Source organism: Carassius gibelio, chromosome B7 (assembly GCF_023724105.1).
Source record: "Carassius gibelio isolate Cgi1373 ecotype wild population from Czech Republic chromosome B7, carGib1.2-hapl.c, whole genome shotgun sequence".
Lineage (NCBI taxonomy): Eukaryota > Metazoa > Chordata > Actinopteri > Cypriniformes > Cyprinidae > Carassius > Carassius gibelio.
The window spans coordinates 31,406,915-31,430,947 of record NC_068402.1 but is presented as its reverse complement, the minus strand read 5'-3'; the positions used below and the strand labels follow the sequence as shown (position 1 = coordinate 31,430,947).

Genomic DNA, 24,033 nt, shown 5'->3' with positions numbered 1-24,033 from the left:
ATCTACTCTTCTTATCCTAGACTTTTTGTCAGATTTTCAAAAAATCTGCTCTGATCATCTTTAGACAATGCTGGCAAAAAATGTAGCCAACGTTATCTGATAGACCAAACATTTCTTTTAAAGCATGGTTACTAATTTGTATACTGAACTTGAATACTGCATGCAAAGTTTATGTACATGATCCATGTCTTCTCCATTTTTATTTTATCTCTGTGGCAGAATTACAGCGCCACATACTGGTCCTGCGTATATACTAAATCATTTTGTGTTGGTTTAGCGGTTTCAATTGGATGCAGATATTTCTTGAGACAAGAGTAAAATATATATATCTCACATAGGGAATGGTCTGGTTTTGTGTGGACGCAGTAAGTCTGCAGGAAGGTAGGTCTTTACTGAGTAATTAAATGCAGCTCTTTATTTTAGCTCTCTGTTGTGCTTGGTTCTTTAATTGCTGCTTGCAGCTATTTTCATTATGTACACTACAGGAATATTTAAGTGAAATACAAAAATAAACAAGGCAAAACAATGACCAGACCTAAAAAGGTACACTTTTCCATCCAATTTGTTAACTGGTCAACTATAAAATCCTTTTAATAGACAGGGAAAAAAGGTGCATCGTTAATGTCAGGTGTGGAACCGGTTTCTTTTTGAACATGCCAAATGGACACACAGTGACAGCACTTTGATCTTTACATTTCTAAAGACATCTTATTTCCATTACACTCCAAAAACAAGCAGTTTTTGTGTTGTGAATTTAACACATTGGTGTAACAGATGATGAATAAGTTCACATAACACAGGCTATTGATTTCTTTATATGCAATGTAGGTGAAAAATAAAATCTACAACATAGTATAATGGTGTAACACAAAGTGACATGGGATGAGGTTAAACAGTGAAACACGTGTTTATGTGTTCCTTTTATGTCAGCTTTAGCAGAGCAATGTAGATAAATATTTTGTATATGTGCGTATTTCAGTAATTCAGTGAGTGAGCTGTACAAAAAAAAGACAACAATAAATAAGGAATGTTCTGGGCTCAATACAAGCTGGTATACTGTTGGTTATAAAATAAAATAGTTTTGAAATGTTATAAAAACAGGAAACAATCGTGCTTAGAGTAAAACAGGTAGATTGAAATTAGGAAATCCATGAGGGAAGGCACTGCACCACAATAAATGTTCAAATTCATGCTTTTCAAATGTATAACTACAAGGTAAACATTACATGATACACACCAAACTAAAATGCTAGAACTGCTAGCTAAGCTTATCTGTGTAGTCTTATACCTCATATCTCAACTCCAGCCACGTTTATGGTTACCAGAAATCAAGTGTTGTTTACATGGAGCAACTCCACCCACAGGAATTACACTGCTAACACAGAAATTAATACGTCTAGAACAGTAAAGAAAGATATATTATTTAGACAATGCTACAGTTTTACAACTTTTAACAGCTTTATAATTAGTTACAAAAATACAACCTGTATGCTTCTGTCTTTGGAATGCTTTACCTCTTTGATTGTGAGTTTGTTAATGTGGTCTAAATGTCATTTTTGTTTTTACAATCTAGCAAACATTTTGAAATTAATTTTTTTTTTTTTAATGCTTTGGAAAGAACCTGGGACATTCTTTTAGTAAGATAATTTGGTCATAGTTATTTATTTTTTTTATCAGCTGGGTTGCACAGGTAAATCAATCTTTCCCTCTTTTCTTCATCAAGTCTTTAACAGCACAGCAGTCTCTATTTAAAAATAGACTTTATTCTGATGCATCTAACCCAACCTTGCACTTTTAACCTTCTACATTATGCTTCGTGGAATGGCCAGAGCAGTCATGTGAATATCATCAAACCAGGGTCTTGTAATCCTTTAGTCCATGGGAAAGGGGCAGGGAAAGATATGAATAGCCCAAGGACGTCTGCATTTCAAAAGAAAAGTTACAGTCATCCATTAAGCAAAGCTTCCTCTCCTCGCTCGGCAAGCAGCTTCCAATTCTGCCTGTTCGTTCTACAACCTTCCAGCAGGGGGGAGCAGTACTCTGAGAAACCTGTCAGCGCCTGTTCACACAAGCACGTGGCAAGAGAGCAGAAGGACAATCAATAAACAGTTATCACTGATGAAGTCGAATAGATAACCCCCCCCCCCCCCCAAAAAAAAAAAAAAAAATCTGTCATCATTTACTCAGATTTTAAAGAATGTTGTGTTCCAGACAAAATTTCATCAGTCATATTTCAAAATATAAGAGATGAATACAAGTTTAGAATGACATGAAGATGAGTACATGAGTTAAAACACCCACACAGGTTGAGGTATTTATAATACACACACCCAACCAATGATGATCCACAAAAAAGCAGTTAGTGATATAATAATAAAAAAAATGAATCAGTATGGCATGAAACTAAATGTACGTTAAAACTAAAACTTGTGTAATTTGCATTTCACATCAGACACCAAACCGGTAGGGCCACACCATTGGTTAAGCCAAGGTGTTTTTTTGGATGGTTGAGATACTTAAAATTAGCACCGATATTAAATATAAATGACAAAAGAAAATATTATTTACCTCGTATAACTGTGTACAAATGGCATCAATAAAAGACACTTGCATGCTGGGAATTTTATCCTGTTTCTCCCTGTTCATCAGATCCTTGGAAGAATCAAGTCACATGGTTAGTAATTTTATCCCATCCTCCAGAGAGTTAATGACCTGGTTCTAAAGTGCCCCAGTCTTCTAAAACTTATAATACATTTTTTTTCCATAGAGTAAGTAAAGAGCTTACAATAGGTTCAATGTTTAGCTCTCGCCGCTCCTTATCACCTTGTTCAAAGAACTCTGTGGCAACCAATTCTGCTATCTGTTGAAACATAAATAAATGGAAATTACTGAATGGGTTCTTCCTTTTATTGAACAAAATTGTCAATATTTTACACCCTCACAGATTTGCTTATTAATGCCATCTGCAATATTTAGGGTTAGGGATTTGTTATACAGGCGCATCTCAATAAATTAGAATGTCGTGGAAAAGATCAAATTGTGAAACTTGTGTATTAAATAAATTCAATGCACACAGACTGAAGTAGTTTAAGTCTTTGGTTCTTTTAATTGTGATGATTTTGGCTCACAATTAATAAAAACCCACCAATTAATGTCAACAAATTAGAATACTTCATAAAACCAATAAAAACATTTTTAGTGAAATGTTGGCCTTCTGGAAAGTATGTTCACTTACTGTACATGTACTCAGTACTTGGTAAAGGCTCCTTTTGCTTAAATTACTGCCTCAGTTCACTGTGCCATGGAGGTGATCAGTTTGTGGCACTGCTGAGGTGGTATGGAAGCCCAGGTTTCTTTTACAGTGGCCTTCAGCTCATCTGCATTTTTTTGGTCTTTTTTCTTCATCTTAACATAATACCCCATATATTCTCTCCAGGTTCAGGTCTGGTGAGTTTGCTGACCAGTCAAGCACACAAACACCATGGTCATTTAACCTGCTTTAGGTGCTTTTGGCAGTGTGGGCAGCAAAAGTTCTGCTGGAAAATGAAATCAGCATTTTTAAAAAGCTGGTCAGCAGAAGGAAGCATGAAGTGCTCAAACTGTATGGTAAATGGGTGCAGTGACTTTGGTTTTCAAAAAACACAATGGACCAACACCAGCAGATGAAATTGCACCCAAAATCATCACAGACTGTGGAAACTGAACACTGGACTTAAAACAACTTGGGCTATTATCTTCTGCACCCTCCCTCCAGACTCTCTAGGACCTTGGTTTCCAAATTAAAGCTGCGGTAGGGAACTTTTGCCGCTCTAGCGGTTAATAAACAGAAATGCTTGCATCTTGCGGAAGAACATTGTAGCCGGAGCTACTTCTATCTGTTTATGTCAATGAAGAATCACAAAGGTACTGGGTTACTCCGCCCCGGTACCACGGAAGCAATCTGAAATAGTCCGAATATAAACACTTATTATAGGTGCACCCTAGTGATTCAGGACAAGCTAAAAACACGGTTTGGAAAATGGATTCATGGTATACTCGCTTATTATATAAATTTTTCTACATTTTGAAAACAAACAAAGTTACGGGCCGCAGCTCTGATTGGTTGGTTCTTAACCGTAACTGCAAAAGGCAATAGGACCACTGGGAGGAGCCAGAGGAGCTTGATTTTTTCACAGATTATCGGTCTCATATTCTACTGCCAGGACATAATGACAGGTTTAACAAATATGTAAAAAATATATTTTTACAAAAGTTACCTACTGCAGCTTTAAATACAAAACGTCTGAAAAGATGACTTTGGACCACTGGGCAACAGTCCAGTTCTTCTTCTCCTTAGCCCAGGTAAGACACCTCTGACATTTTCTGTGGTTCAGGAGTGACCTAACAAGAGGAATACGACAACTGTAGACAAATTCCTTGGCACGTCTGTATGCCTTGACCCCAGGCTCAGTCCATTCCTTGTGAAGTTCACTCAAATTCTTGAATAGATTTTGCTTGACAATCCTCATAAGGCTGCGGTTCTCTCGGTTGCTTTGCATCTTTTTCTTCCACACTCTTTCCTTCCACTCAACTTTCTGTTAAAATGCTTGGATAAAGCACTCTGTGAACAGCCAGCTTCTTTGGCAATTAATGTTTGTGGCTTACCCTCCCTGTGAAAAGTGTCAATGATTGTCTTCTGGACAACTGTCAGATCAGCAGTCTTCCCCATGATTGTGTAGCCTAGTGAACCAAAGTCAGAGACCATTTTGAAGGTTCAGGAAACCTTTGCAGATGTTTTGAGTCGATTGGCATATCACCATATTCTAATTTGTTGAGACAGTAAATTGGTGGGTTTTTGTTAACCCTTTTGATCAGCAGCGGATTACACACAGGATTACACTAAAGGATTACACACAGCGGTGTGATCAGTCTTGGCTGGTCCCTGAAGTGTACGATCACACCGGTGTGATTAGAACTTTCAGTGCATCACGTCATCAACTGCTAAATTTAAATCTGCTTTCGCGCTTTGACTGGCGCAGAACCTGATTCGGACACGCTGAGTGCTTGTCATATTATCGCACATATTCAGTATTTTCAACCATTTAATGCTCATTTAAAGTTTCACATGCGTACTAGCAAAAACTTACATTTACAGTTTGTAAAATATACGCTGATGTCTTTGGAAATGGCAATAATGATCCTTACAAATATAATCTGACAACATGTTTTAATTGATATCATATACAGATTGTGTAGGTAACTGAAATTTACTCTGCTCTTCTCCCAGTTTACCGCGGGAGGAGAGGATGAATTTAAATGTTGTAAATCCCAGAGCTCGGATTCAGCACAAACTAACATGGCGGCGCCTATCATCTGGTATAGATCAACTAACACAGTCAATATAAAAGTGTTTAAACTACCAAATATGTTTACTTGCGCAAATTTCAGAATCAGAATATCAGATATTTCATAATATTGTGAGCATGTTTTGGGAAAATTTTAAATAAAACAGGAAAAACTAAATTAAAGCGATCCATGTGTCACACAAATCTATTGTGGCTGTGTTGTGTCACATGACAAGCATGATGCGTCACCATGGAAACAATAAGGTGATCTAAAAAAAAACAAAAAACTCACGCCTGATTTTCAGCTAGAATATTTTAAACTCACGTGTGAAATGGTCAAAATTAAAATGTGAGCATTCAATTAAAAGAATGCACTGAATTTATTTAATACACAAGTTTCACAATTTGAGTTGAATTACTGGAATAAATGAACTTTTCCACAACAGTCTAATTTATTGAGATGCACCTGTATATGATACCGAGAAGTTTTGCGATGGACATCTGGCTGCATTTAAAATGTAATAGTGTGAATGCTCAATATGTGCTGTATGTTTTAACTGTAGTATGTGAATATGTGCATATCAATATCTTATTTCTGAAAAGATTCATAGTAACAAGGTACTTCATTTTTATTTACTATAGCCTGTTTTCCATACAGTAAATAATATGTCTGTCTATAGGTCATGAGTTTGCATAATTGTTAACGCAACATGTTCTTTGTTATGTTTTATGAGAGTGTGAAGGTCCAAACTATGGTAATTTAGGTTAAACTGAATAGGACTGCAGCAACACCTCCACCCTCTGCAAATCGGCAAACAAGCTTGTTAATTACTGAAGAGAGAGAAAATTAATGGAAGAGAGACGGTGGCGATGATATCATAAACTATGGAAGCAAGAGTAGAGGAATAGGAGTGCATACAATGTGCTTTTAATTTGGAAAACAACTGGATGGAATGTGTTAAACCAATTTAAGGTTAGAAACATTGTCTATATAAAGGAACAAAATAAGTTAAATACTTTACATTAATAAAGTTACATAATGGCAAAGTTTCTACAAATCACTATTCACTGAACACAATAACGCTTATATTATGGATAAACATTTCACAAGCAATTGTAAGTCCTTGTGCTTCTGTGCTGATTTTATATGTGTGAGCTTTGAAAGTGGGCTTTTACTGTAAATGTAATCATATTTATCCTTGCATGTTTACCTTCTTCTGTACTGGCCAGGGTTTTGTAATAGCAGAGATATCACATGCTGTCATCAGCATCGACCTACAGAAGACAAAAAACATCATAAAGAAATATATACAACTGACTCAAACATAAACACATTCCTCTTTCCTGAATGTTTGACACTCACTTTAGCAGATCTCTGTGATAATCGTCTTCCCATACAAACTGACTGTTCTTAGCCAGCTCAAAGAATTCTGTTCTTTTCCTGTAAAAACAAAGACAGCATTATGAACAAATAACAAGAAACCGATAGAAACTAATTAGCTACTGTATATAGCTCATTAAATAGCTAAATACAAGTACAAATGTATAAATACATTTTGTAGGTTTCTAAAAGCAACTTTGACTCCGCTGTATATGACATCTGGTACCTACTTCATGTAGAGAGCCAGGTCAGTGGCCAAAATAGCCTTCTCAATCATCTTCAATGTTGCCTTGTACTCATCCAGAGACAGACCGCTCAGAATCTGATTACCCTGAGAGAGAGAGACAGTAGGAATGAAAGAAAACAACCTTTTGTCTATATTATTATGTCAAGATATATGGAAGCGGATGAATGCAGTTATAATGAAAACCTTACATGGTTATTTATTTGAGGGTATTTTATGTAAAATGAGGGGTTTCTTATTTATAAAAAAAAAGCTGGTAAAATATATAACACAATTTTGTAATAACTAAACCGACTATGTGTGATTTTTAAATTGTGTTCTTTAAATATTCACACAGTATACACTTAAAATAAAGGGGGGGGGGTGCAGTAATGAAATATTTGGGGTTACCGAAAGATCCTTCCTATTTTAATATAAAATTGTTAAAATAGTGTGAAGACATTTTTAGAATTCCCAAGTACCTCCTTCAAATATCTTCACACATTTCATCATTTGACAGTGTACAAGTAACTGCACATCCCATCAAAAAGATTCATAATTTGAGGTAGCATATCTTTACCGTGTATATGTTATATGCCATTTTATATATATATATTAAAAGATTGTTTAAATCACCAACCTTAAGTATGGGCTAATAGAGAAGCTTTATTTCAACAAATGCTACAGTATATTTCAGGCAAAGCCAGGCAACCATGGGATAAGGTCAGCATGTTGAAATAACAACATCAAGCCCCTTGACAATGAGAAAATCATGGTCCCAGGCTTTCTTATTCAGTTTGCTGTATGTGAATGAGAGTAATTACTCCCTGTGTAAATGCGATTTGAACAGCTAATTGTTTCCTAAGATACAGATTGTTATTACCTGTTAAATAAGACATTACTTTTAAAAGCTTCTCTGGATTTACAGTGCAGGAGTGAATTACTCTCAATTAGATTAATGAGATGTTTAAAACTCTCATATACTCACTGGACTGTTGAGTATCATAAGACACTGGTCAAAATGATGGTGCTCCATTGTGGAGTGGCAGTACAGCTGGGCCAAGGGATGGTCACTTCTGTGAAAGCAGTCAAATATGCTGCATCATTCTCATTTTTACATCCATCATGTTGCTAACACAAGCTGATACACCAACCTAAAGTCAATACAAACCTTTTGATGTAGGAGTTGTTGACACCTCTGTGGTCCAAATCATGGCTCAGTGTTGCAATCATTAAAGCTAAAACCTCCAGATCGCTCAGATTACTCTGTAAAGTGAAAACACAGCTTTACAAAATTATCATTCTTCTATGTGATTGGTTAATGCAATGAAAAGCACTGCAAAATATAGCCATGATAAAACAAACACAGTCATATGTAAATCTGAATAACTGTTATTACTTTCCGTTAAACAGGCAAAATAAATCCAATTAGATTTTACCTGGCATGTCAAAACAAGACTTAACTAGTTAATAACTCAACAGACTGTTCCTGATAGACTTTTACTATTTCAAAGAAAGCATGCCTTTTCCATCAGTCTAAAACAAGTATATAAATGCAAATGATTAACGACCACTGTAAACAACAGAAGACATTTATAGTGGAACGCATAATAAAACTGTTCTGCTAGTTGCATTTTTGCTTATAACTATAAACTGCCTAAAGTTTTTTGACATTTTCAAAAGAGCAATTACTACAAAATAAAAAGAATAACACATAAAATGCTGTACAATAATCTTTTTAATAATTGTTTTTAATCATTACTACTTGTGCTAGGAGCCTTTGATCCAGAATTGTACACCTTAATATAAAGATAAGCAAGCTTATATCCTAGTTACTGTTTAGTTACATGACAAACACGCTATATGTTAATAGGATTTAGTATGGTTACTGATTTATGCTATGCTAGACTGAAATCAGTTTGTATGCCAGATGCCACAATGCTGATGTGACCCTTGCCTGTGCTGTGTTTGTTATCAGAGTCACTGACCTGAAACCGCCCAGACTTCAGCACAGCAAACATGCACTGGGAAGTGTTGAAGGCATGTCGCCAGTTGTGGTAGACCACATTCTTCCTGTAGTTCTTCTTTACGCTTAAGATCCACTGACACAGACTCTGAAACAAGGATAACAGTTATTTTTATAGGTATAAAGATTAGCCTGTATAAAATTTAGTGCTTCAGGATTAAATAAAAAAATATATATTATTAATTAATCTAAAATCCAGAAATTTACAGAGCCCATAAAGGAACATGGTTGTGAAAAAAAAGAAAAAAGAAAATTAGGGTGCAATGTAAATAAAAAAAACATTTTCTCTCGCAAAGATATTTGTGTTCCCTCACACAACATTTGTGTTCTCTTGCAAAGTTATTTTGCATTCCCTTACAAAAAACTTTGTGTTCTCTTGCAAAACCGTTTGAGTTCGGACAAACATTTCTTGTTTACTGTGCAGCTTGTAAATTAGAGGTTCATACAGCTTGTACGTGCACAATGGAGCAATTCATGGAGTTTTATTTTAATTAATACAGTCAGCTTTGCTTATAGTTTAAGGCACGGATTTGGGACATTCTAAAACACTTAATATGGCTTAATGTACTATAACAGTGCCATTGGTGGCACAATTCGGTATTAGGCCTAATAAACACTATTAGGCAATATTAATTGCAATATTAATAACCTTATTAATAGCATTACTATTAATAACATTGCATTATGGCTATCTGCTTTATTAACAGACAGCATTACTATTAATAAAGCAGATAGCCATAATGCAATGTTTCTCCCCAATAGAATAGCGTCAGTCTACAGAAAATGATAAAAGGATGCTAATGGACAAAGACGGAATACGAGAAAAAACTAAATATGGTTAACAGTTTATTAATAAAATATAACCTATTATTCACAGGAAAGCAGACAAGACTAGAATAGCTATAAATAAGCCTAAATCTAATTTAAAGTGAAACTGAAAATATTGGCTCACATTCCACTCTCGATTAGCACAAATCCAAATGTTTCCATATTTGCAATGTATTTGAAGCTAAACCATTATTTATCAAATGAACTGGACTTTGTATGATCCAATATGGACAGGAAAAAAAATAATGAACAAAAATGTGCCTTCCTGGGGCTCACGCTCTATGGCACAGGCTATGATACAAATTATTTAAATTGACTGTGTAAAATGTAATCTGTATTACAAAAAATTTAATCTGAACAGGCCGCACTGATTGCAATGAATATGTGCACATGAGGTGGCGGCACTATCACATTTCTGAAACATAAAACACACTTACAGTAGTGCATGATTATAAAATATAAAAGATGATTAGAAATTTTATAAAGCGAACACTGTTACGTTCTAATTTCGCTCTGGAACCTACGAGAATACAATTTTCCCTGAATATCCAAGACTGCATATGTTGCAATGATTTTATATAACAAAAAAGGCAATATTAAGTGTCCAATTTTACATTTTAAATGTAGCCTACATTTTAAACATAATATTGTCAATATTGTTTGTTATATTTGATAACAAAATAATAGTTCCAATGAAAGCCACAACAGAACTGGTGTTGGTCTCCAAGCAACAGCTGTGTTTCGTTAGTGAACGAATCTGCAGCTTTGAATGATTCAGAGAGTCAGTACTGATTAATACACCTTTCATAACTACAAATATTTGCTTCATTACTGAATGAAGGAATTAATGCTTCACCTTGCTCATTAGACAGTGACTTGCCGCCACCTACAGACGATCGATTTTTAAATCTACATTTATCACTTAGTTTCGCCATCATTTATAACTTTATTATATTAATAATACACTTAAAGGAATGTCAAGAATATGACATAAAACATGACATACAATTAATAAGACTCGAAAAACTTTTACTTTATAACAGTAAAAATGCACCTGTAAATCAAATTAAGGGGGCAAATATTGTCCCTTAATGGAAAAGGTCTGACTGCAGTCTTAGTGGGGGTGATCAAAAGAATGTTAGGCTAAGTATGTCTGTCAATAGCCGTGTTTCCACTGTCAAACTTAAACCGGGCGTGCTAGTACGTGCCAGGGCCAGTCACGTTTCCACTGTCACTTCCAGGGCTTGATCGTGCCTCTTTGTGGCTTCCCCGGGGCCAACGGCCGGGGTTTTTTGGCCCGACGAAAACTTTGGGCCAAAGCGGGCCAGCTGGGGTAGAGGAGTGGTTATGAACAAAGGCAGAGTTTCTCCGCATCTGGAGAGCTCAGCGCTGCAGATCATTTCAGAAAAATAAAAGCTTTAACATTACTTTTTAAAATAAGTTGATATCAAAACTCACTCTTAGTCAGCAGCGAGTGTTTAAAATAACTTGATCTGATGTGGATTATGATCACCATACAAGGCAGTAATATTTAAAAACGATGTAAAAGACTATGCACGATAAACATTAACAAACTCACTTTCAGTCGGCAGCGTGTGTTTGTAATAATTTGATCCGATGTGTATTATAATCACAATAATCTCTATCACAATCATGTATTCATTTAGTAACTTATATTATCTGTCATAAGTCTTGTTTCGAGAGTTTAGCTCAAAAACATCATAAGTTTAGATCATAAAAATATAATAATGTTTTTTTTTTTGTTCGGGAGCTTTTAGAAAAATAGAAAGATTATCATTCATTCTTAATGTGACGTATAGGTTACTGTGGCTACAAATAAACAGAAACGGACTCGACTGAATAAGCAGGCTATTTTTACAAGTGTTTAAAATGAATAAAATACAAATCCATTTATTTCTGTGTGATTTAATTTTGAGTCCTGTTAAATTAATTAATTATGATCAATGTATCACTTAATTCAACCGCCCTTGTTAATCTCAAAGATGGAGCAGTTCATTGTAAACCCAGCTATCATAAAGTGGTACATATTTTTTTAACTGATAGAACTCAGTGTGTAAAAGTAAACAATTGTCTTTCACAACTAAAGAATATTAGCACAGGTGTTCCACAAGGCTGTGTCAGTTCACCAATTATTTTTACACTTTTTACAAATGAATGTTCAAGTAAGCATTCAAAAAAACTACGACACACAGCCATCGTAAGTCTTGTTTATGGAGATGATAATATAGGAAACATCTACCAGTCCGAAATAAGCCAGTTTGTCGACTGGTGTGATAAAAAAATGATTTAATATTAAATATAAAGAAAATGGAGGATATTATATTTGATCCAAAATGTATAGGTGACCATTGCCAAGTGGTCATTCTTGACCGAAACTGTACTTCTTATGTAGATTACGTTTTTATGGATTTAATAAGAAAATCATGATGTTGTTTTACAAAGCTTTTTTAGAAAGCATAGTTAGGTATGGTGTCGCAGTATGGTTTGGAAACCTAACTATACAGCTTAAATCTAAATTAGCACACCTGGTGTTGACAGCGCAAAAAACTGTTGGACATGAAGATTATTTGAATCTTTAACATTTATATGAGAATTGCATTCTGAATCAGATACAGAAAATCATGGGGGACCAAACTCACTTCTTGCATTCACAGTATGAAATGCTCCCCTCCAGTAGAAGATATAGAGTCCCTATGTATAAATTTAATAGGTATAAGAATTATTTTGCGCCTGTATCTGTACGAATGCAGAATAACAGCTTATCTTATTTATTTTAAATTTGTAAGTCTTAATTTAACTTTTTAATTATTTTATTTCTTGTATGTATATGCAGCAACATGTAGTCCACAACAAATTTCCTTTCGAGGACAATAAATTACACTACTACTAAAATAACAATGCTGTAGAATTTGTGGAATCTTTTCTGGTCCTTAAAAATGGAAAGGTAATTACTCATCTATTATTATTGAATTAAACTGAATCGCTCTGAATAAAACAGGATGTTAAGGTGGGATTTAGACTGAGATGTATCTAAAGTCATGAAGATATCAGAATTAGCCCAATTTACTTTTTAAATTCAAATTCCTAGTCTGATGTACTATTCAATCTTTAATCATTCAACAAAAGGTAAGGTCACATGGGCAAAGGGTTAATTTTAAACTATATCTAAATTGTTATTTACCTCTTTTTACCAAACTCACTTTTAAGCGTTGTTTCAATCTGGTAATAATGCCAACATTTTTTTTTTTTTTTTTTTTTTTTTAGATATCTATCCACATTGAAATGGGTTGTGAATAATAAAGTAACATAGGTTGTTATTTCATGTTCACTTGAATCCCAATATTTTATTAAGTACATTTTTAAGTATTTTATTTATTTATTTATTTATTTTACATTCCATTATTTCATTTTTGTTTTATTTTGTTGATATATTTGTTGTTGGACATCATCATGGAAAAATGATTCTTGCCAGAGTCAATGCTTTTTGATAATTATGTTATGATTATTTTCATCCAGCCGTCCATTCAAGCCTATCCCAGCGTCTCTGGCCACAGGAGAGGGACACAGATGGCTAGTCCATCAGAGGGCTTTTATTTCTTATTTCTAAAAGTATCCTATACACAAAGGTATTTAAAAACTAAGATTAATTTACCCTGGAATCAAAAGCATCCAAAAATATGAGGGTTACCAAGATAAATTTAGGAGATCATGTAATATCAACAAAACAGATCATTCTAGGCCACTGACAACTAGTGACACAGTGGCACTGACATTCATGCCAAAAGTGCATTTCATTTATTTAGGTTTAAAACATGTGAACCGGTGTACGTTTAAACTTTAAAAGTTTGATTAGACTAGATACTTTTAAGTCACAAATTATTTACACAGTCCTGATAAACTAAGTAAACTTCACACAGGTAACATGATTAATTTCTCCAATAAAATGTCAGTCTGGTGGAATGTATGCATGTGTGCTTTGTTCTGTTGACATATGATATCTATATTATCAGAGTAGCCTGTGATTGATCAGTCTGCACTGTGGTGGCCTCTAGTAGACCTGCTTTCATTCACTCAGTCAGGGGTAAGTCACACCCAGAAAACCAATAAAAAAAGGAGACTTCATGTCCTGCCAGGAAGATGACTTGCCTAAAACTGAAGGCCATAAAAGGAGCTTGTTGCAGCCGGTCAAACACACAGTGAAGCCTGATGTTTTGCTTTAATAGACAGCTGAACCTGATCTGGTAATTACAGTTCAAACTGCATGAGAAAGAGGACTGTTCTTCATTTTCTTCTTTGTGAGGGTTTATTGAATGGATTCCACGGAGTTATTTGCAACATTTATTTATAGTTGAGCAAAAAGATTGCTTTTGCTCAACTTTTGGCTTCAAATACTATTATAATAGAGAGAGAAAAAAAAAATATATATATATATAATTATAATTATAATTATATATATATCATTTTTTTTTTAATATTTACATATGTTTAAGGGCTATTCCACCCAAAAATTCTGCCATCATTTACTCACCATCATGTCTTCTGTGGAACACATACAAAATATATTTGAAAGAATATTGGTAACCAAACAGTTTCGGTTCCCATTGACTCAGGTTTTATTTTTTTGTCCATACAATATAAGTCAGTGGAAACCAAAACTATTTAGTTCTTCAAAATATTGTATTTTACATTCCACAAAAGAAAGAAAGATTACGAGTAAAAGATTTTCATTTCTGGGTGGATTATCCCTCAGGTGTTGTGGGTAGTTGCCAGAGAATGGTGGCTATGTATTGTGATTGCTAAGGTTTCCTGATTTTAGCACTCTTATGTGGTTGCTTAGGCATCATGGCTTAATCAGTGGATTGCAGTGATTTTAGAGGGGAATTGTTAGGCACGAGTTGTGGGGTTAGGTGTTCGAAAACACAGTTATTACATATAAAAAACTGAAGTTGAAAATAGAGCAAAGATTACAAGATTACAATTTTTACAAGGAAATAGTGTTTCAGTCTTTACACTTCAAAAAGTTTTTAGTTCAATGTGTTACTTGCTTAGTTTCTTTGTAATAATTTGTGAAATTTACTAGCAGTGTCTGAGTGATTTTGTTACAGTAAATCTGGCAAAGGTTTATAAACTAAAACACACTGCAATGGTAAAACTAATGCAATGAGTTCACGGGGTTTTGTTTTTTATTTTTTGTAGAAATGCACCATGACATAACGCTTTTGTCAGTGGTTGCCAAGTTGCTCTGAAGTGGTTACGGTGTTCAGAGAGGTTATTTAGTCCATAATGCAGTTCTTTAGAGTGTAATGGGTGCTTGCTAGGTGGGTTCTACTTGACCCAGGTCAAATAAGCTCATCCCCAACGCCCAAGTCTTTTTGATATTTGGATCCCTATATGGCTGTTCATATTCAGCATAAGTCTATCCATCTGTTTTTCATCCAGTGAAATTAGTCCAAGAAATACCTCCCCACATTAAAACATGACTTGGAGGTATTATTCAAGACAAACTTGAGACGAGTTAAGAGCTTTAGTGTTGTAATGAGGCTTATGGGTCTGTACAAACACTGAACCCCAAGAATAAGAAATAATGTATAACACTACTACTAATAAACAAAGTCTAAGCAGATACCTTGTACTTCATCTGAAAATTCTGCACAAGCTTAAGGTCCACAAACATACGGATGGTTGCTTGGGTCGTCTCAGCATCTGTCAGGTCAAAATCACTGAAGCTGAAGTCCAGCAGTCTGAGAGATTGAGCAGAGGGAATCGTAGCCGCCTGTGAAGTTAGTACAGGCAGATATTTACATTACACCTTGAAACTCAAAAATGATTTTTTTTTTTCCACAAACAATCAGTTGCTGTCTTAATCTGTAAACATACACACACACATCTGAACAATCACACTACTTCACTCGCTCAACAGACAACCAAACTAAAAGGAAAGATATCACTGACTGTCAGGCATAAATAATCAATGAGCTGCGATCAGCATAGTTTGCAGTGCACAGGAAGAGCACTCGTGCTGCACTTGATTTGTCTTCTGTTGCTGAAAATGGTTCAACAGATAATGCAAGGCACGTAAATAGTGACTCTCTTCCTCTCTCCTGTTGTTTTTATCTACTTAAGTAGAGAAAAAGAAACCACAATCACCTGCAGAGATAACATATTTTTTACATCTGTTTATTATTAACTACAATTCAGGTATTATTGGTTAATGTCCTATTCCATCATACACAAAATTAAGCATATGTTCAGGTGTTTATACATGCCTTGTGAATTATGCAAACAATGGTAAATCTGCATGCTGACCTTAGCTTTCATAAGAGTAATTGGTGTAATTAGCAAACAAATTACTCTCAATTGAAGCAGAAATTCTGCCTCTGTCCATGTCTTAATTGCCTGATTACTCTCACAGGCCTAATCAGAGCAGGCTTTCCATATCGACAGCTGAAAGTGCTGTATCCAAGCAACCTGTGCTCTCTGGGAAAATCCCAGAGGCTATCTAAAGATAGGAAATTTCTGTTTTCTTTACGAACGCTATGAAGAATAAGACTCAACTGAAGCAATAAGCTATGAAAGACAGCAATTTTAGCATGGATTTGAGGTTTTCGTCAACAACACAAAGTGTTTTTAAAAGTGATATGATATGATACAATACAAAACACAACTGAGTTTGGGAGTTTGGCAAACTACTTTAAAAATACAGCTTTCCAGGCTACAAGATACACATATGTTACTCTGTTATGTGCTCGTATGTTATCTTAAATGAATTTAACTTTCCAACATATGAAATAAATGTTGATTCTCAGTAAGATGTTTGTCAATTTGTGCTAATGAAAATGTAGTTAACTTAGTAGGGTTGCTAATTTTAAGATACTTCTCAGCATTTTGCACTTTCCAAATACCTATAATAACCTATGGCTTATCCAATCAGATTTGAAATATCTTTTTCATAAATTGATATTCCAACATTGTGGTTTAAATTACACATTCAAGATGATGATGGTCTATTTCGATATGAAATGATGAGAAATTGCAATTTACCGCAGTTACCTGGAGCGCCCGCGTCTCTTCCTCTGCAGCTGAGGCATGATAAGAGAGGACCTGCATAATATTCACACACAGCCCACATTAAATTAATGGGTTTGTGAAGTTTCTGTTCTAAGATCATACTGAATGCAGAATAAAACATACTCAAATGAGATCAGCTGACAATGGTACACACTGTTTAAAGTCTTATATATATAATAGTGCTGGGTGATGGAGCATGTAAAGTGAGGATTATGACAATGTGAAGTGCAGGCATTGTGTCAGCTGCAGGGGACAGCATTCCACCAGCGCTTCTGACTGTGACAGCTCCAGAAGGGTGGGATAAAATAAAATAGACGAGTGGGGAGCCTATCAGTAGCAGCAGATTAAAGGGGTTTAAAATCTTTTAAAATATGAGTTTAAAATACTACAAAAAGTAAAACGCAAAATATCTTCCTCAGTCCAAAAAGAGCATTTATTTAAAGGGGAAAAATAAAATGCTAAAAAATAGATTTGACTACTTACGTTGATGTTAGCTGCCATAATTTATTTTGCTATAGCATTTTTTAAATTAGTAAATGTATGAAATCACACTGACCTCAAGTGTGACCTCTTGCTTAGCCATTGCTCTTTCCACTGCTTCGTACATCTGTGTGTTCTGGATTCCCAGTCCGCAAAATATAGCAAAGGCCTCTAGAAACTGCTCATCATTCCTATTAAAGGCTTTTACCTGGCCTGAAGCTTCATCCATCTTATTGACCAACTGGCAGACACCTGCATTTAGAGGTCAAAAAAAAAAAGACCACAAGAGCGTTAACATTTTTGTATACTCATTATTAAAGTAGAACAGGGATCATTTAATTATGTATATATTGTATCCAAAAAGTTTCTGTACTGTACTTTTCAATCTATTTTCCATTTATGGTAACACTTTAGTATAGGGACCAATTCTCACAATTAACTAGCTGCTTATTAGCATGCATATTATTAACATATTGACAGTTTATTAATACTTATAAAGAACATATTCTGCATGACCATATGCTACATCCCTAATCCTACGCAAATTGTTAAACTGAAATACTTTCCTATTAATAATTAGCAAATTAAGAGTTTATTGAGGCAAAGGTTGTAGACAATGTTTTTTTAATAGTCAGAATTAAACCTTAAAATAATGTGTGACCCCATTTACTTTTATTATATGAAAAAAAGTGTCCAGGAGCTTCATTATAAATTCACTTCTCATGTTCCATGAAAGAAATCAATACATTAATATGGGTTTAGAAAAAAATGAGGGTGAACAGATTTGAGATCATTACATGGTTTATCAACTTGGTCTATCAGCTTAGTCTCAACTTAAAGGGATAGTTCATGCAAAAATTAAAATGTGATGTTTATCTGCAAGTCTGTCAGTCATATAACGGAAGTAAAAAGACTCAAAAAGACGACATGAATGCACTCAGGACATGTCAGAATTTGTGGTGAATCAGAGGTAAAAAACTATATAAATACTGTTCAGTTTCTTGCACAGACCGATCGTTTTTGTGTCTTTACACATTAATGTATCGTCAAGAGCCAATGGGTTTAATTGTTTTGTTTTGTTGTTTTTTTTTTACTCTCAAAGCATTGATTCCTATTCACTTCCATTATATGACTCACAGACTTCAACGGTTTGAGTTAAATTATTTTGTTTGTGTTCTACTGAAGAAACAAAGTCACCTACATCTTGGAAGTCCTGTGGTTAAGCAAATAAACATCAAATTTTCATTTTTGGGTGAATTATACCTTTAATTTGTATTCACTGTTATTTCTATTTACTATTGTTTGGTGTAGAGGCTGATAAAAATGATAAAGTAATCGATTAAAAAACAGAAAGCCTTGGATTTATTTTTAACATGAATGACTCAGGGAGCATACAATAGAAAATATTAACCCTTCAAACCCTGAAAATGACCACCTAAATTATTCTAATCAATTCAGACTTTCATTATAGGACTTATACTGATCTGTGCACTTGAATTTGAACAGCACCATTGTTTAGCAACTTGATGTCAATTAAAAATGCATGAGAAATTATAAAATAGGAGATGGACTTTTTGTTTTGAAATTTACTATTATCACATTTATGCTATGTAAAATATATTTTATGAATTTTGAATAAAATCTGTGTGGTGTTTTGGGTGTTTGTTACAGGGTTTGTTCTGATCCCTAGAAATGGTTTGGATCTCTTTTATGTAAGATTTTTAAATTAATTAATTAATTAATTTATTTATTTATTTTGTTGTTGTTGTTGTTGTTTTTCTGTCAGGTATAAATCTTAAATGTAACCACTATAGTATCATACCTCTACACAAAAAGACAAAAAAAATTGTTCAGCTCATATTGTTGAAATGAAATAAAGAAAACACACATACCTATTACTTTGTCTTTTTTCCCATTCCTTATTGGCGTGCACAGTAGACTTTTAATTTGACTGTTTGAGGATTGTAGATTTTCACTCTTTTAAAAAGAAATAAAAGAAAAAAAGAAATGCAATGAAGAGATGGTCAAATAAATTCAGTTTAAAGCAGCTTTGGGAAAAGGTGCAGTTCATGATGCAAAATGGGGGAGGTTAATGTCTGAATGAATAAGAGCTCTGTGAAATCCCAGAAACATCGGGATCCCAGAGCGGGATGACCCTATGCCAATTGACTTTACTGTCCAGCTTTCCCCTGAGTACTTACTGTCCATGGAAATTGCTGGTCTTTGGTGACATCTGCAATGTTCAGTGTCTCCATAGTGTTCTTGACATACTGGGCATACATATAGTTTATCTTATTGACATCGCATTCTCTGTAAAAGATAGGGAAAAGATTTTAGCACTCCTGTTAAGAATTTTCCTACACTAATACTACACAACTCAAGTACTAAACAGAAATCTTGATAAATGAATAGTTCACTCAAAATAAAATTGTATTTTTAATTTCTTTCTCAGTTTACTTATTCTAATGTTTTTCCTAACCCATATGGCTATGGCGTGATTATGAGTTGATATGACAATAAGTGGTCATTAAAATATAAAAATATAGTATGTTTTAACCCTTACAATTTTACACCTCATTCAAAGAGAGAATTTGTTGAATCCATGCTGCCAAAGTTACACATTTTGCACTTCCTTCATATTTTGAGGTCACACCATCTGACTGCCTCCACAACACATCCATACCTACTTTGTCTTGTGTTTACCCACAAGACTTAAGGTTTCAATCAAAACACATTTGTGAAAGAAGATCAGAAATATGGTGGAATATAATTCTTACCAATACCCAAGAATAATTAGGTTCCCAGCAGGCATTCCAATCTGACTATTCTAAAAAAAAAGACTCAAATACTTAAGCTGCATATTTTCTTACGCTTGGCACGCTAGTCAATAACTCACAATGCAAAATTCTTTTAGATTAAATATTTCAAATACTACAATGTCTTTTTAATATGAACGATAAAAAGCATTTGACTTAAAAATCCAAAATAAATATAAAAATGTGCATGTAAGTGTAAGGCTAATGTGGTGGAATAAAACAAAAACACTGGGAAAAAATGTCCTATATCTCAAAGTCAAAGCTATGTTCTAGAAATGTCCTGTCCTATTTACCATAATCCATTCTCAAGTAGCTGTAGCTATATACATTTATGTTAGGGCTGCAAGATATATAACGGCCGATGATTTATGCACATCAAAACTGACAGCTGAGGCCTGTTGCATGAAGCTAGTTTTGGTTTTTACACAGGGAAGTTTGCATTTTATGGTGCCTGTAAGGTGACATGTTCAGTTCGCTTAGTTTTGTCATGGACATGACATAATAACTTGTGGGAACATGATAATATGTTGTGGCCGTGACATATTAATTTTAGGTAACATCATATTAACTTGTGGGAACGTGATATATGTCATGTCCACAAGATCATTTTGTCGAGGTTACGAAATCCTTATTTTGTGGTCTTGAGATGTTATGTTGAGGGAACAACATCCATTTCCCGTAATCCCAGGTTGCTATGACATTTTCCCATCCAGTGTCACGTCGTTTAATTAGCTAATCCATTTTCGCTCATTTTTGAGCCCATGGGCGTGCCGGTCTAAAAAAGAGGTGTTTTCATGCGCATTCAAGGCGCAATGCCATTTTAAGGAGCTGAAAATAGACTGCGCCATAGACCAGCTCAAACCTGGTCTGAAGTCTGGCGCAATGTTATTTCTTTGTTACTCAAAGAGTGTAAGTCTCACTGGACTATAAGTCGCAATATATTTACAGCCAAGAACCAAGAGAAAACATTACCTTCTACAGCCACGAGAGGGCGCTCTATGTTTTCAGGGAAAGGCTACGGGAGCACTGAGGCGCCCTCTTGCGGCTGTAGATGGTAATGTTTTCTCTTGGTTCATTTCTCTTGGTTCATTTCAAATTAATTTTGATAAATAAGTGACACCTGACTATAAGTAGCAGGACCAGCCAAACTATGAAAAAAAGTGCGACTTATAGTCCGGAAAATACAGTATTTGCTTGCACACGAGCAGCTCTGTTTTCATTTCGGATTTCTGTCCTTGCGCTTGCTAAATTCAGCCGTGTAAATAGCAAATCCGTCATGAGCGCAACTGGCTCTTAAAGGGAATGGAAGATGAGACTCTGATTGGTTTATTGCATGGTACGCCCAAAAAACACCCATTACTCATCAAGAGAATAGAGACAACCCATTTAGACCATTCACCTGGGCGCGCCAACCGTTTATCCATCGTTAAAATAGCAAAAGTGGAATTGGACATGCCCTGAGTGCACCTGCGCCGTGTGCTTTACACTTTGCATTTAGATAGTTAAAACAGGGCCCATTATGGCTATATTTTTATATTTATTGTTATAGATGCTTATTTCCCCTTTCAATTTGTGTATCTCTTTGCATAGTTAATGTTTTACGCTAGCATTTCTAGCCTACCATATATTTTTTAAACAAATTACGGAAAATTATGCTAATAAAGTTTTGACTTTATGATTTTATTTATGCCCATGTGTGATGATAAATGAGTGTGTTGGTTTTTCATTTATAAGTGAAACTATGTGAATAATAATTCCCCAACAAAACACTATAGTATTTATAATTATGGTCTATTATGTAGCCAAAATAGAATTAAATATATATTTTCAATTTAAACTGCATTCATAAAATCAAAGCTTTATTGGCAAATCGAGAATTTACGGTCACACAGGTTTGTTTATGCATTAAACGCATGGTCACGAGAAATGGATGTCGTTCCCTCAACATAACATCTCGAGGCCACAACATAAGGATTTCGTTACCATTGACAAAATGATCTTGTGGCCTCGCCACAATATCATGTTCCCACTAGTTAATATGATTTCCCTCAAATTTATATCTCATAGCCACGACATATTATCACATTCCCACGAGTTATGTCGAAGCCACGACAAAACTGAGTGAACCATACATGTCACCTCACGGCCACCATAATATTTAGCTTTAGCAAACTCTGATTTTTTTTTCGGGCTCAAAAAAGGGGTTGGTTTTGACCGAGTTTCATTGCCATGGTAATTTATGTTACACAGCTACCCTACTCTGGAGCAGGGCTTTTTCTGGGTAAGAGATCACAAACCCCAATTGGAACAAAAAATTAGCTGTGAACAAAGTGACATTTATCTGATGCAATAAAGCCACTCCCACTTTTTTCATGCTTTTTATTAAAGCAGTTTAGAGTAAAAAAAAAAAAACGTCACAATATAAATTACTAAGTTCAGCTGATTCATTTGCATCGTTAGATATTTTCTTTCTGCTGCCTTCTTAAACTTGTGCTTAAGTGTTTATTCCTTCCTTGTAAATGCACTTAAATAGCAACATCTTTTAATCTTCAGCAGAGAAGTAAATTGTGCCAGTTATCGCAAGGAGTAAATCAAACCAATGCTCTCCATGTTTGCTGCACTTGTAACACTTGCAGGTGCACACGCTCCAGAGTTAATCACAAACTCTGCATCAAACTCTGAGTCGATACACTGAAACCTGCTGAACCTGATCTAAACCAGGTTGGATTTGATTGGTCGTGCCACTTGTAAACCTACTCTTTTACTCTAGTTTATTAAGATTATGACTAAAAACATTGCTGAATTTTCAAATAAAAAGATGTTTAACCTAGTAAAATGCATATTAAAATCTAAAATTTTTAAGGTTTTTGCATACTACATAACCAATCAATAACTTTATTCAACACTGTACTATTATTCAACTATCAAAACTAAATTATTTTTCTTCAATTAGATGAGCTATAGAACAGTAAATGTAAGGTTCCACATTCAATACAACTTAAACTGTTTAATCCAAAAAATTTTTTTAATTTTTTTAATTTTTTTTGAAAAAGTGTGTGAAAAATTGTTTTATGGTCCATAAAAATTGTGACCCGTGGGATAATGTGTGTACTGAATTGACATATTTCTGCAGTCATAATTTTTGATATATACATTTTAGCCCAGTTATTTTAAACTTTTTATCACATTTTATTTGAATGTGATGACACTGGTAATGTAAGAATCTATGGAAATAATTTGATGAAACAATTCTATTCTTTTTTCTTTCTATTCTATTCAATTCTATTCTTTAAACTTGTGGTTTTGAAATAGTGTACATTTTAACATTTATTGTAGTGCAGCACCTTGTCCCATAGACTCCTATTGTAAATTCAGAACTATAAACATATTTTTGTTTTTACAAGCTAAGGGACTTTGTCTTGCATTTTCTTTTTACATTACATCTTCTTTTTTATGATAACCCCACCTGTTTGGGAAGTCCATGGATCCTGCAAGCTCCTCATATTCCATGTGAAACACACTGGAGAAAGTGTTCTGTAACACAAGCAGAACAGCAATTACTTACTCTGCAGTTTCACTCACAGAGGTAAACTTTGAGGAGGTTTAGCCAGTATTTCTGAGGCTTTTTAATGCTATTAGTGTCTGGCTGCCTGTGTAAACTTAACATTGAATATCTGCAGTCACATAGTTTAATGTGCCTGTGTTTGTGCATTTCTGAAAGGGTTAGAATTTCCAGCTCATGACAAGTATACAGTTATGGAGCAAAGTTCAGTATGAAAAGCATTTTGCAAGCAGTCATAACAAAAATGTTCACAGTGGTTCTGTGCAATAAACAAGGTTCATTTCCACATTCCAGATATCATAAC

The 24,033-nt window shown here is 34.6% G+C and overlaps 1 protein-coding gene across 4 annotated transcripts in view; it reads right to left on the bottom strand.

The window, feature by feature from the left end:
- Positions 1 to 799: 799 nt before the first annotated feature.
- Positions 800 to 24,033, bottom strand: part of pde5ab (phosphodiesterase 5A, cGMP-specific, b) — a 55,184-nt gene continuing 31,950 nt past the window's right edge. For 3 of the 4 annotated variants that reach the window (XM_052560197.1, XM_052560198.1, XM_052560195.1), the window contains exons 7-21: positions 23,634 to 23,701; positions 19,553 to 19,661; positions 19,244 to 19,328; positions 17,428 to 17,603; positions 16,845 to 16,904; positions 15,430 to 15,576; positions 8,917 to 9,042; positions 8,100 to 8,194; positions 7,917 to 8,004; positions 6,936 to 7,036; positions 6,688 to 6,765; positions 6,536 to 6,599; positions 2,786 to 2,860; positions 2,569 to 2,652; positions 800 to 2,059 (exon numbers count right to left, since the gene is read on the bottom strand). In XM_052560197.1, the coding sequence (XP_052416157.1) occupies positions 1,946 to 2,059; positions 2,569 to 2,652; positions 2,786 to 2,860; positions 6,536 to 6,599; positions 6,688 to 6,765; positions 6,936 to 7,036; positions 7,917 to 8,004; positions 8,100 to 8,194; positions 8,917 to 9,042; positions 15,430 to 15,576; positions 16,845 to 16,904; positions 17,428 to 17,603; positions 19,244 to 19,328; positions 19,553 to 19,661; positions 23,634 to 23,701 (1,470 nt within the window). In that variant the 3' untranslated portion in view covers positions 800 to 1,945. The remainder of the gene's footprint in view (positions 2,060 to 2,568; positions 2,653 to 2,785; positions 2,861 to 6,535; positions 6,600 to 6,687; positions 6,766 to 6,935; positions 7,037 to 7,916; positions 8,005 to 8,099; positions 8,195 to 8,916; positions 9,043 to 15,429; positions 15,577 to 16,844; positions 16,905 to 17,427; positions 17,604 to 19,243; positions 19,329 to 19,552; positions 19,662 to 23,633; positions 23,702 to 24,033) is intronic. The other variant, XM_052560196.1, reaches the window with a different exon arrangement.